Consider the following 13011-nt stretch of genomic DNA (forward strand, 5'->3'; position numbering starts at 1 on the left):
AAAAGCTACAAGTACCACCAGCGCCATGCTTGTAATATGCCGACATAACAACAAGAGTCCACCTAAAACGCCATCACCCACTCCCTTCCAGCAAGTAGGGTGGCCATTGCCACTTCCTATCTCGCCATGCTGGCCTGCATCCCTCTCGGACTCCCCTGCACCATGGCCGTCCCACCTGGACTCTGCATCCCGCCCACTCCTGGCATGCCATTGAGACCCGGCACACTCCCGGAGCTGCTCATCCGCTGCAGACCACCACCACCGCCAGGCGTCTGATTGCGACTCGGCGGGCGAACTCCATACGTCATCGCCGGACTTGCCGGAGCCATACTAGGACTTACGTGCGCCAGGGCGGGACTTCCATTAACAGAAAGCTGCGCGTGTGCCAAGCTAGGGGATTGCGAGTGTTGCTGTTGCTGTTGCTGTTGCTGCTGCATTCGCCCCATCATCTGCATCTGCTGCATTTGCCTCGCTCGTACTTGGTTCGCGTAAGCGGCCGCGGCCTGCGGATTGGCGTGAGGAGACGACGCGCTGCCGTCACCGTTATTGCTGCCATTGTGGCCACCACCACCGTTCATATACGGCGTCGGTTGGGCGTTGCCATTGGGCATCTGCACGTTAGTGTTGCTCTGGAACGCTGCCTGGTTCTGATCATAAGCTTGTGCGTGCATAGTATTTGCATGGTGGCTGATGCCCGCCGCGGCGTTCATGGCGCTCTGTCTGACTTGGTTCGTGGACTGAATCTGCGCTTTTGACTGCATTTGCAACCTCCTCGTCGCCTCTGTGTTGAGCTGATCCTCCGTGAACTGAGGGTTCTTCGCTCGCAGATCATTCTTGATCATGATGAGGGCGGGAGTGAGACCAGAGGAGAGCTGACCAGGCTGCTGTTGTGCTTGATTCTGCGGTGTTGGCGGCGGTGGCATACTCGGCGAAGCGGAAGACATCTGGTGGCCGCTACCATTGACGTGCACGGCTGCGGCTTGTCCTAAGCCGTGACCCTGCTGCTGCTGCGCGGCACTCATCTGAGCCAGCAAAGCTTGATTGTGCTGGAGGTGTTGCTGCGTCGTCATATTGCTGCCGGGACTGGCCATGTTGCCGTTCACCATGGGATACTGTGGATACTGCCCATTGCGCTGCTGCGCCTGCGCTTGAGCAATCCTCAGCATCTGCTGCTGCTGGGCCGTCTGAGCTCCATGCTGCTGCATTGGCGCTTGTGGTAACCCCTGCGCGTTGACATGCGGGACAGCGAGATGGCCGTTCTTAGTAGTCATAGGCAAGGCTGGTCGAGGCTGTTGTGGCAATTGACCGTTCATATTCACTTGCGGTTGCTGCTGGCCGTTGGCTTGCATTTGTGGGTGCTGTGGCGGTGCGTTCGCGGTGCTTGAGCGTTGCTGGGTTGGCGCACCATTAGGCTGTCCTTGCTGCTGTACGGTGCGTGCCCGCTGTAAGAGCTGCTCGTGATGTCGTTGAAGCATCTGTTGTCGCTGCGCTCGCTGTACCTCAGCAAGTTTGAGATCATGCTCGAAGCGACGCTTGCTCAGTTCTTGAGGAGTTGGTGCAGGACCTTGGCGTGGCGGAACGTTGTTGTCGGGCGCTTTCGGTCGTCCTGCCGCGTTGCGTTGAGCTGTCGCAAAGTCAGCACTGCTACATTCTTTACACGGGGGCAACGTACCTTCAGCGGTCTTGAACGCTGTCTGCTCCCTCTTCTTAGCAAGCTTCCGCATCGCATCCACCAACCAGATGTACCGCGTATTCTTCCGCTTCTGGACCCGACTCGGCACCGTCCTCCGCCGCTGCGGAACATGCACTTGCCCGCCCTGCCCATTCTGCGCCGCCTGCGCCTGTATCGCGGCCACCTGGGCTTGATACCTCCGTTCAGCAGCCTGCTGACTCTGCTCCAGCCGCTGAAACCACGTCTTAAAGTAAATCGTCTTGCGCATCTCGGCCGGCAAAGTCTCCAGCTCAACCCACCGCTCAAAGCACTCCCACGGCGTCCGACGCTCCGCGGCGCTTTTGAATTGCGTAGGGAGTTTCATCTCGTCGGCGATGAGTGACCAATTGAACGAGTACTCCTTTGCGAGCTTGCGCAGTTTTTGATCATCTTCCCAGATCCATTGCGACCCGTTACGGAACTCGTAAAAGGTCGTGGCAGGCATATTGAACTCGGAAGGTGGCCTGAACGCAGTGTTGGCGTGCAAACGGTCGCGAATGGCCTTGTTGTCCGGGTGGAACAGAGCGATTTCTTCATCTTCGGGAGGAAGCTCGCTTGCATCACGAAGCCGTTTCGCGGCGGGTTCGCGGTCAAGCAGTTCAGCGTCGTCTTCATAGTCGTAGCGACTTCGTTTGTGAGTCGGCCCGGTGGCTTGAGGCAGGACTTTACCTTCAGTAAACTTTGATAGCGCAGTCAGTGGACGTGCGGGCTTCTGCTGGTCCGGGAAACGTAATCCAACAACAGGCAAGGTGCGTAACGCTTTACCAAGCGTTCCGGCCTTTTCTAGCTTGCCGACAACTTCGTTCAGCTCTGCTTCCACGATCAAGCTTGTGCAAAGCACACCCCCATCCTTAGGCGTCGGCGGAAAATTGTCGTCTTCAGGCGCAGACTCTCCGGCCATGTCAAGGTCTGGTGGCTGCTCGTCGGCGAGCTTTGGCGCTTTCACGGTAGGTGAACGGACTTTGATCTGCAAAGCCTTCCTCCCTGCTGCATCAGCAGCCACCCAGTCAGCACATCGCGCAGCCAGCCAAGCACAGACACTCGTCTTCATCTTGTGTTCTGACTTGAAGTCCTTCCGCATCCACTTCATCTCCGCCATCATGTGGTCAAGATGAGTGACCGCCTGCTCCGGCTCCTTGACCCTCTCCATCTGCCGCAGTGACCATTTGTTCGCATTCTGCAGCTGGTAGATGCGGCGAAGAATGCGGTAATCCATCCGCTCGTGCAGGGTCGTGAAGTGGTCCTCTGTCGAGAGGTACTTGTGCGCAGACTTTACGAGCTCGGGTAGAGCCCTGGTGTGCGAATTCGGCGAGTCGTGGGCCTGAATGCGGAAGAGCGGTTCAAGATAATCGCGATCTGGGTCCTCGGCAACGCCTTTTAGCGCAGCAAGTTCGTGAGCTGGAAGGGTAGACCTCTGCGGTGTCTGGTACGGCGATGGACGTGGCGGCCGTGGAGGCGTGTGAGGCGCAATCGCTGGCGATACGTCCACAGGTGGCCGACCGGTCATAGGCGAAATGGGCTCGAATGTAGAGTCTTGCCTTCGGAGGCGCGACGCAGCAGATTGCGGCGCAGGAGACTCGCCGATAATTTCGGACACGCTCTTCCGGCTCATGGCACCTGAAGACACTCGGGTCGTCATGCGCGGAGTCGCAGTCGCAGACTCGGCCTGTCGCCGGCTGGTATCGATCGGAGTCGGTCGGACTCGCGGTGTGACAGTAATGTTGTCGTTGTCGTCATCAACCGCACGCTGCTTGGACGCAGCGCCATCATCGTGTACTTGCGAACGCGGTGTCTCATTCTTACTCGGCTGTGACCCGGCTAGAGACTGCACTGCTGCATCAACCTGCATCTCCTGAATGACCTCTTCCGCCTGCGTTCCCTCGTTGACATTTGTGGTGTCTGCCTCAAGACCACTGATGCCTTGCCGTGCTGACTGCTCTTCCGCTTCACGGGCAGCTGCTTCGCGAGCCTCCCAGTTCAACTGATCATCAGGCGTAGCTTCACTGCCCATCGCGTCCTTCCGCGCAATCTCCTTCTGCGCAGCTAAGAGCCGATCGTGTTGGTCTTTTGCACGTTGCGCTTCAGGCGATGGTTGCAGATCTTTCGGCGGCGGCACTATTTCCTCGGCAGCTTTCTCCGAGTCTGGCGAAGTGTCTGGTGACTCCTGCGGCGGCAAAGGTGTCGCAGCAGAATACGCGCCAACGGTAGACGAAGGTGAGGACGCCAGCTCTGCCTGCATCTGTAGATGCGAAGGTCGGAGTGGCCTGTCAGCCTCTGACTTCCTCCGCTCCTCCTCTAGCGCCTCCTTTCGCTCGCGATACCGCTGTTCCTGAACATGCTCGGGCGGTAAATGAACGGTCTTTGCAGGCCTCTTCGGCGACTCCAGGTCCACAAGTTCCCTTGTGGCAGCCGAGAAGTTGGCCTCGTCCTCGGCGGTCGGCGGCGCGACGTATACGGGAACGACAGATGCATCATCTGGCTCGACAGACGCCGCGAGCTTGTCCTTCAAGATAATGTCATCCTCAATGACAAGATCAGTGGCTGAAATTGCATGTTGCACAGAAGCAGCAGCTTTCATGGCTGCAGCATCTGCTGGTTCGGTCAAGGCGGCCTCCTTAGTAAGCCCATGGGCACTTGGGCTTGCCACGGTCGAGGTAGAAGGTTGAGTCGCAGGTCTATTGGGCTTTGACGCGTATGCGGGGTCATCGTGGTGCGGTATACTTGGGTATGGAAGGGTGGTATCGTCGAAGTATCGGCCGCTGAGCGCAGTGTTAGCGGGGCCAGCTCCGAGCAGCTCAGTAGCAACATCAGATAGTGCTCACTTGGTTAGTTTATTCGTTGTTAAGAATGCATCTTCGTCGTCGTCAGTTGGTACTGAAGTCTCGATGTCTTCAGAATGTATCTTTAGCAGTTCTGCAAGGCCGCTGTTCTTCTGAAGGGCTTGAGTGACCGCGCGAAGTTGTCGCAATTTGAGGCGATGTGACCGCGAGATAGCGCTACTGGCTCCATCAGTATTGGCACCACCCATCACATATTCATCAAGCTTAAGATATCGTTGTGCTCGTAATGAGTTGAAGATGAATTCGACACGCTCAATGGGATGTGTTGCACGTACGCTATTTCGTGTTTCCGGCTCGTGAGCGCATTTTGTTTGAGCACGTCGAGGGACATGAAACTTATCGACGTGCCAGCCTTGTTGCACTCATCTCACAGACGGCCTTGGTCTCGTGGGTAATTGTTGGGGAGTTCTCGGGTTGTGATGGTACTCGTCGTGGCGTTTGCAGCATAGCACAGCGTCGTCCGCTCCTCACGGCTCCAGAGGGCAGATTGCGACGACAGGCCGAAGGTGATTGGAAGGGAGCCCGCGGCTGAACCCGGTAAAGCGTGGGGTGAAGCACCGAGCTGCCGACTTCGAGTTAAAACAAATTTTACTGACAATCAGCACAACCCTTCTCCAAGTGAAGTGCGAGATATACGAGCAATGGCGACTCTTGCAGCCCAGATAACCAATAAGCGAAAGCGGGAGTATACAACGGATCAGCCTGTAAAACTGCGGAAAGCTGGACTCGAGCCTGTTAAGAGACCTGCTGGACCCCAGGCCAACGGACATGGCAAGTCCACTTCAAGATCCCATTTACCGGCTGGAAAGGCGGCCAACGATGATGAACTCGAACTTGAGACACAATCGAGAATCGCAAGGCAGCGGCATCTACCTTCCGGGCCCGTCGATGTCGGTCTAGAAGACTCGGAGACTTTTGTCCAGATCATTACAGGATCTTATGAGAGGGTGCTCCACGGCGTCTCCGCCCGTATCCCACGTCGGCTACTCCAAGATCATCCCATTGAAGAAGACGACACCATCCAGGAGCTGCATGCCTCCTTCTCCGACACCTTCCTCCTCTCCACCCACTCCTCAGCAATCCGTTGTCTGGCCCTCTCGCCACCCACGGATGCTTCCAAACGCTTCCTAGCCACCGGCAGCTCAGACGAGCGCATCAACGTCTACACCATATCCACCGCACCACCTCCCGCCCATCCCAGCAAAGGCAGTTCAGCTCTACCAACTTTGACCTCAGACTCCGTTGCAGAGAATCCCCGCAATCGTTCCCTAGGCTCCCTCATCCACCACGACCGAGCCGTCACCCGTCTCCACTTCGCCACCAAAAGCAAACTCTTCAGCGCCGCCGAGGATAACACCATCGCGATCTCGCGAACCCGGGACTGGACTGTGCTTTCCTCCATCAAAGCACCGATCCCCAAACCCCAAGGTCGGCCGTCAGGAGATACAGCAGGGCCGGGCGACATGCCGGCAGGTGTGAACGACTTTGCCATTCATCCCAGCCAGAAACTCATGCTGAGCGTGGGGAGAGGGGAGAGGTGTCTGAGGCTTTGGAATTTGATGACCGGAAAGAAAGCAGGCGTTCTCAACTTCGACCGGGCGTTGCTTGCGCAGGTCGGAGAGGGGAAGTATGGCGATGGGGAGGGGAGGCATGTGTTGTGGGATGCTAAGGGAGAGGCTTATGTTGTTGGATTTGAGCGCGGCGCGGCTGTGTTTGGGATTGACTCGAAGGCGAGATGTGTAATCAAAGCCACACCTGCTACGAAGCTCCATCAGATGCAGTTTGCTAGATTTGGTGGGTCGCAAGCTACTGAGCATGGCGGTGAAAGCGAGCTCCTTGCCATCGCTACCGAAGATGGTCGGGTACTCTTCTTCGACATCAACAATCTTGAGGCCGCAACCGAGGACACGCTGCCGACATGCGCCTGCGTAGCGCAGCTCGGTGGTCCAGAAGTTGGTGTTACCGGTCGTATCAAGGACTTTGAAGTCCTTCCTTGTCATTCATCTGCAGCCAAGACCAAGACACTATTAGTAACCGCGAACAGTGATGGTGCGATTCGTCTTTGGACTTTGCCACAACAACTTGCAGGAGGGCAGCGTGAGAACCGCGCAGACGGTGCAGACGGTGCAGAGGATGCAGGTGACGTAGATCCTGAAGAGCTTGCTACCACCCGGCAAGTAGGTAAGCTCATCGGTACGCTTGAGACGGGTAGCAGGATAACTTGTCTTGGTGCGTTTGTGATGGACGGGAAGGCTGATGACAATGCTGAAGAAGAAGCGGTTGAGGATGGTGTGATTCTGGCTGATGGGGAGAAGGATGATGAGAGTGATAGCGATAGCGAGCTCGACTAATAGGAGAGCTACGGCATCTGCTGGACACTCTTGTCCGCACAAAGTAGCTTTGGCACCCAACGTTGGACGCTGTTCACCAGCCTACCTGCATCGCCCGACCTTACTGGATCCCATGTTTGGTGGTTCCTAGAGTGGGACGTTGACAAGCGGAGCCAGGTCACGTGATTTCCATTACCGACATCACGTTTGACTAGGGGGCCATAAATCCCAGCACAGTACGATGCCTCTTTGATTCACAACGTTCTCCGTGCTCGCTCTAGTATCCCGCGATGCTTTGCGGCACTCGTTACCACAGTTGGGGATCTAATGCGCAATGACGTTGGAGGCTCTTGTAGCATGGTGGCGTAGCCGACGTTGTGCGGCTGAGGAGCTGGATACCGATATCGTTGATACGCGGATCCGACTGCAACTGCCACCAAGCGGTTGCGAGCATATTAGCACATCGATTGGTGATGGGAAACTGTATGTAGAAGGGGTGGGCATGTCGGTGTCAGGGGAATTTGGAGAGGAATGTAGCGCGGAAGAAGCACGGGCCAAGCGCAAGAAACCACTCCTCGCATGCTCTGCCCTTCCACCACCATTTCTCATGCCCATGCTGCCGAAGCCAACGAAAACACGCTCCATCCTGTCTGGCGGCTTCCGTATACAATTGTACCTCACCATAAAAAGCGATTGTCGCCGCTGCCACCATCAGCAAAAACTCGACGCGTTCGACCCCTCGCGTGCCTTCTCCACCGCGCAAACCCCCAGCGGCGCTTGCACTTGCGACGAGTTGTGGAGGGTGTCCACATTGCCTGCCAGCAATGAGAGTGCGGCGCAAGTCGTAGAGTGTGCGCGGCGGCGATATGTCGCACTCGGGCGGTGTGGTGGAGACGCTTCGACGCAGTGCTTCGCCTGGCACGCTGAAGCGCAAGCGTGACGGCCACTCTGCACCTAATACCTTCTCCAAGGCCGCCAAGCTGTCTCACGCCACCACCTCATCCACCAACGCGCACCGCCCTGGTGGCATCGGCGCGAACGGTGACGCTCACAAGCAATACCGCTCACCCGATTCGGATGAAACTGCGGACTCGGGTGATGTTATCCGTGGAGTTGGCTCTGCGAGTTCACTTGCGAGTACAGCTTCTTCACACTCACATGCTTCTGCGTCGAACCGCAAGAGCTCGCGCGCCAACGGACTAACCCCGCTTACAAGCATGTCGGACTCAACACCGCCAAAGCAGCACAGTCCCTCCAACGAAGAGATGGCGACATTCGGCGCCGTCGATACCGCTTCTCATATACCTGCCTCGAATGCCACACTTGAGCCCTGTTCAGCGCAAAAAGAGCGGCCTCGAATGCTACCGCCACCAGGCAAAGCAAAAGGGTACAGAGTGGTTTGGGATCCGGACTTAGACAACAAGCTCGGCAAAGAGGAGCGAAAGCGCGCTACACTTCGTAAGAGAGACTTCGGCACAGAGGTACGAGACTCTTTTCATATTTTGCTGAGCTTGCGTAATAGCATGATATACACATGATGAATTTGGTGAAGAAAACCACTCTGTACCCTTTTGCTGATACCTGGTGTAATGGCAGACATACGAACCGGATCCGCCACCAGATCCACGGCTTGCCATTCCTGGCTATATGTCAGGTCAGTGCAGAAGCAAGGATCGACCCAGTAAGGCGATCTGGCGGCCGGCGCCGTACAACATCCCGCCGTTTAAGATCGACCGGAATTCCATTGGTCCTGGCGAGGCGCAACAAGTAGTGGTGCTTGGATTCGATCCTTTTCTGCCTGAAGCGACGTTGAAACTCAACTTTAGCACTTTCGGAAGTGTCGCAATAGTGCAGCACAAGACCGATCCGGAGACTGGCAGCTTCCTTGGAATTGCCTCGATTAAGTATCGCGACACATTCCGAGATGGTGTGGAAGTCAAGGCGGTGGAGTCTGCGAAGCGAGCAGAGAGTGAGTTCAACGGCTCGCGCATCGGCTTACACACGGTCAAAGTTGAGGTGGACCGCGAAGGCCGCAGGGTGAAGAAGTACGTAGAAGCTGCGCTGAAGAAGGCGAAAGATGAGCGTGCAAAGGAGCGCAAGGCTAGCTTGGCTCCTCCGCCACCACCGAAAGCCGCGGCGAGACCACCAACAGACTCTCCGGTACCTCCATCGAAACCTCCACCGAATGCGCCGAAAGGCCCATCAGGGAAGCATGCGCCAATTGTTCGAGAGGTCAATCGAGACATCAAGCCTCCGGAAGGCCCTCGAGCGGCAACGCTTCCCAACCCCAAATCTACGGCAACATCACTAATCGAAGGCGACTTGGTGCTGAGCAAGATCAAGCGCAAGCCATACATTCACATTCCGCAAAGCTCAGTGCCTGTGCTGGGCACCACAATACCACATTTAAAGAAGCGGCTAAAAGCGTTCGACTGGCGAGAAGTCAGGCTTGACCGGACCGGCTACTATGTCATTTTCGAAGACTCAAAGCGTGGCGAGGAGGAGACAGAGCGTTGCTTCAACGAATGCAACATGGCCGCCTTGTTCACGTACAAGATGGCTATGGACTGCCAAAGGTACGGCAATCCGGAATACGAGCGCAGTCCCACTCCCGAGCGCATGGTGGCCGACAAGCACAAGCGCGAGAACTTTGAGCGCCTGAAGCGCGAAGAGGAAGAAGATCTGGAAATCGAGAAGAAGCACCGCGCTGAGAACCTAGATCCGGTGCTTGGCGCGCTCGAGCAGCTGCGCAGAGAGCTCCACGACAAGATTCTCGGTGACATCAAGACACGCATCGCGATACCCATATTCCATGACAGCCTAGACCCTGCAAAACATGCAGTCAAACGCAGGAAGCTAGGGCTTCCAGACCACGCAGACAATGAGAACAAAGCCACGCCTTTGCTCTTCAACAAAGCCGGAGAAACATCGCCTCACACGCCGAAAGGCCGGCACGGCCATCCTCTGTCTCACTCCAAGCCATTGCGACCGCACGATCCGCATGCTCAACGTGGCAGGAAAGGCGAGCGCGACCGTGGCGTTCCTGCTAACGCTTTCGTGGACGAGAGAAGGCGACGTCCTGCGCCACGGCCTACGCACGCGCGAAACCTGCAGTTTAGGTTGCAGCAAATGTATGCGGATGAGGATGATTCAGACGATGAGCGCCGGACCTCGCTCACGCGGGATACGGAGGATCAAGAAAGCAGACCGCTTAGTCGGGCAAGCCGGACCTCTACTCCCTTCGATACGGACTCTATCGCGGGTGAGACGCCGAAACACAAACGGCGCAAGATCGCTGATTGGGATGAAGAGGAGAAGGAGGTGTTTGATGGCTTGCAAAAGCAGTTGCTTGGTCATCTGCTGCATAAGGAGCCGGAAGACCTTGCAACACGCGAGCTGGAGCTGGTGGTCAATACTCTGCCGAGAAGTTCGAAGTATGCGACAAGGGCGCGGACTGAACTGTACATTCGACAGCGGTCGAAGGCGGATGATGATTTGTTCCTGGTCATGAGTGAGCCAGGAAAGGTTGAAGATGTAGAGATGCGCGATCGAGATGAGGAGGAGGCTACGCCATCGCTTGAGACGGATGTTAAAGCGATCAAAGAGAAGGCGAAGAGGAAGCGGAAAACGAAGAAGCAGATTTTGGAGGAGCAAGCAGCGCTCAAGGCTGAGCTGAAGCAAGTGGAAGAGGACAGCAAGCCGGTTGTGGAAGATGCTGTCACTAAGCTTGAGGAGAAGGAAATCGAGCTCGAAGCTGTCGAAGAGCTGGAACAGCGAGGCTTGGCATGGTGTCTCACCCACGACAAACCGCGCCGGGTTGTGGAAGATCCATACGACCTGCTCTTGGACATCGATGGCTGGCAAGAGATCATTAAGGACGACGAGGACTTCGCTTTTGCCAAGAAAGCTCTCGCTGATGAGGCAGCATATGACTTCGGCAATGCCGCACTTTGGGCCTGGAAGCAGAAGGAAATCAAAGCGCTCAACACCGGCCTCCATGGGCCCGTACAACATCCCGACACGCTGATCGAAGGGTACTACGTGCCCAATCCATCCGGCTCCGCTCGCACAGAGGGCGTTACGAAGATACTCAACGAGGAGAAATCCAAGTACCTGCCTCACCGCATCAAAGTGCAAAAAGCAAGAGAAGAGCGCCAGGCACTGGCCAAAGCCAACCCGGCTGCCGCGGTAGAGGCGGCGAAGCTTGCGGCTGCGGAGAAGAGCGCGAGCACGGCGACAAGCCGCAGTAACCGCGTCAACAACCGGAGGTTGGTCAACGACATCAACCTGCAGAAGCAAGCCATTGTCGCCAGCACCACCTCCACCGCCGAACGCGACATTGACGTTGCAGTCCGCTTCAACCAGCTCAAGAAGCGCAAGAAGCTTGTCAAATTCGACCGTTCGGCCATCCACGGCTGGGGCCTTTACGCCGAAGAGAACATCACCGTCAACGACCTCATCATCGAGTACGTCGGCGAAAAGGTCCGGCAGAAGGTCGCGGACCTCCGCGAATTGCGGTATGAGAAGCAGGGTGTCGGAAGTTCTTACCTCTTCCGGATGATGGACGATGAGATTGTGGATGCGACGAAGAAGGGTGGGATTGCGAGATTCATCAATCACTCTTGCAGTCCGAATTGCACAGCGAAGATTATCAAGGTGGAGGGGACGCCGAGGATTGTTATCTACGCGCTTAAGGATATTGGGAAGAGTAAGTCCACCACCTTTGATGATGGATCGGTGATGCGCAGATGCTGATATACGCTTGCAGATGAGGAGCTTACGTACGATTACAAGTTCGAGCGCGAGTATGGCTCGACTGACCGGATACCATGTCTTTGCGGGACAGCGAATTGCAAGGGCTTCCTTAACTGAAGCGGAGGGCGAGGTGGTGACGATGAGACTCAACTCTAGGCATGGCAGCGATGATGAGGTTGGCATTGGGGTGCTTCACGTTGCACTTTGCATGGCGCTGGTGGCAGCATCTTGCAGCGACGCCAGGCATGCCAGTGAAGCCTGTGTTCGGTGCTTTGCTTGGTTCTTGTGTAGAGCGTCAAAGCTGCCAAGATGGCGAACAGGCACCTCATCGTAGACGGTGAGAGAACTAAGCCAGCATTGTGTTCAACATGGCTCAGTCCGAAATATGTCGCTATCTAATGTCCCTTGGATTAAGTATCCCCACTTTCGTGCCTGCTTCGTCAGGCGTCAGCGGGGTTTCCAATGTCTCTCGGACTCTATAGTGCTCCGGATTGATATAAACAATTCCAGTTCGTGTTAACCACGAGCAGTCACAGTAAGCAGTACTTGCTCGTCCAGCCAACCATCACCATGGCCGGCATCAAAGGTCCAGGCGAAGCACGCTCTTACGATGGTACACCCATTCCTTCCTACCACCTCCGACACCACCTACTGACCGCAGGAAAGGCTCCTCCCTCCGCATCGGCATAATTCACGCTCGCTGGAACACACAGATTATCGACTCTTTACTGAAAGGCACCCTCTCCGCCCTCCACAAAGCCGGCGTCCCAGATTCAAACATAACGATACAATCCGTACCCGGCTCCTACGAGCTCCCATACGCCGTGGCAACAATGCACAAAGCTTCGCAAACGCAAGCCGCTTCTTCAGCCGTAGGGCCAGTAGGAGGGTTCGTGGGGAGCGCCGTTGGTGATTTGCTAGGCGGAAGCACATCAGATCTCAAGGGTATGGACACGGCGGCGGAGAAGCAGCAAGAACGCGAAAGCCTGAAGTCCAGCGCGAGCACAGCTCCGTTTGATGCGATAATAGCTATTGGCGCGCTTATAAAGGGAAGCACGATGCACTTCGAGTACATCTCCGACGCCGTTTCGCATGGGTTGATGAAGGTGCAGATGGAGCTGGGCGTGCCTGTGATATTTGGCCTGCTGACCCTACTCAACGAGCAGCAGGGACTAGAGAGGGCAGGGATAGGAGGCAGCGACGGCAAGCAAGGACACAATCACGGCGAGGACTGGGGTAGCGCGGCGGTGGAGTTGGGATGCAAGAGGAAGGCGTGGGCGGAAGGGAGGTTTATTGATTGAACGGGCCACAGCGTGTGCGCTGGAACCTTGTACGAATATGGCATGCTAGATAAGTGCTCGACGACAAGCAAAAT

The 13011-nt window shown here is 56.3% G+C and overlaps 4 protein-coding genes across 4 annotated transcripts; 3 read left to right on the forward strand and 1 right to left on the reverse strand.

The window, feature by feature from the left end:
- Positions 1-116: 116 nt before the first annotated feature.
- On the reverse strand, positions 117-4289 carry BAUCODRAFT_79827 (uncharacterized protein; the record flags this gene model as incomplete). The annotated part of the gene is made up of 3 exons (XM_007683285.1): positions 117-549; positions 637-1624; positions 1673-4289. 3 exons carry the CDS (start codon positions 4287-4289, stop codon positions 117-119), a joined length of 4038 nt encoding a protein of 1345 aa, XP_007681475.1.
- Positions 4290-5468: 1179 nt separating this feature from the next.
- Positions 5469-6839, forward strand: BAUCODRAFT_45509 (uncharacterized protein; the record flags this gene model as incomplete). The annotated part of the gene is made up of 2 exons (XM_007683256.1): positions 5469-6648; positions 6691-6839. Coding segments are annotated over 2 exons (1329 nt in total), but the record flags the coding sequence as incomplete, so codon positions are not given.
- A 908-nt stretch (positions 6840-7747) lies between these two features.
- Positions 7748-11753, forward strand: BAUCODRAFT_80239 (uncharacterized protein; the record flags this gene model as incomplete). Its single annotated transcript, XM_007683322.1, has 3 exons — positions 7748-8396; positions 8503-11589; positions 11650-11753. The coding sequence occupies 3 exons, from the start codon at positions 7748-7750 to the stop codon at positions 11751-11753; spliced, it is 3840 nt and encodes a 1279-aa protein (XP_007681512.1).
- A 364-nt stretch (positions 11754-12117) lies between these two features.
- BAUCODRAFT_117780 (uncharacterized protein) lies at positions 12118-12937 on the forward strand (the record flags this gene model as incomplete). Its single annotated transcript, XM_007683525.1, has 2 exons — positions 12118-12249; positions 12303-12937. Exons 1-2 carry the CDS (start codon positions 12207-12209, stop codon positions 12935-12937), a joined length of 678 nt encoding a protein of 225 aa, XP_007681715.1. The 5' UTR covers positions 12118-12206.
- Between the last annotated feature and the right edge of the window lie 74 nt (positions 12938-13011).

Source organism: Baudoinia panamericana (assembly GCF_000338955.1).
Source record: "Baudoinia panamericana UAMH 10762 unplaced genomic scaffold BAUCOscaffold_15, whole genome shotgun sequence".
NCBI classification, from domain to species: domain Eukaryota; kingdom Fungi; phylum Ascomycota; class Dothideomycetes; order Mycosphaerellales; family Teratosphaeriaceae; genus Baudoinia; species Baudoinia panamericana.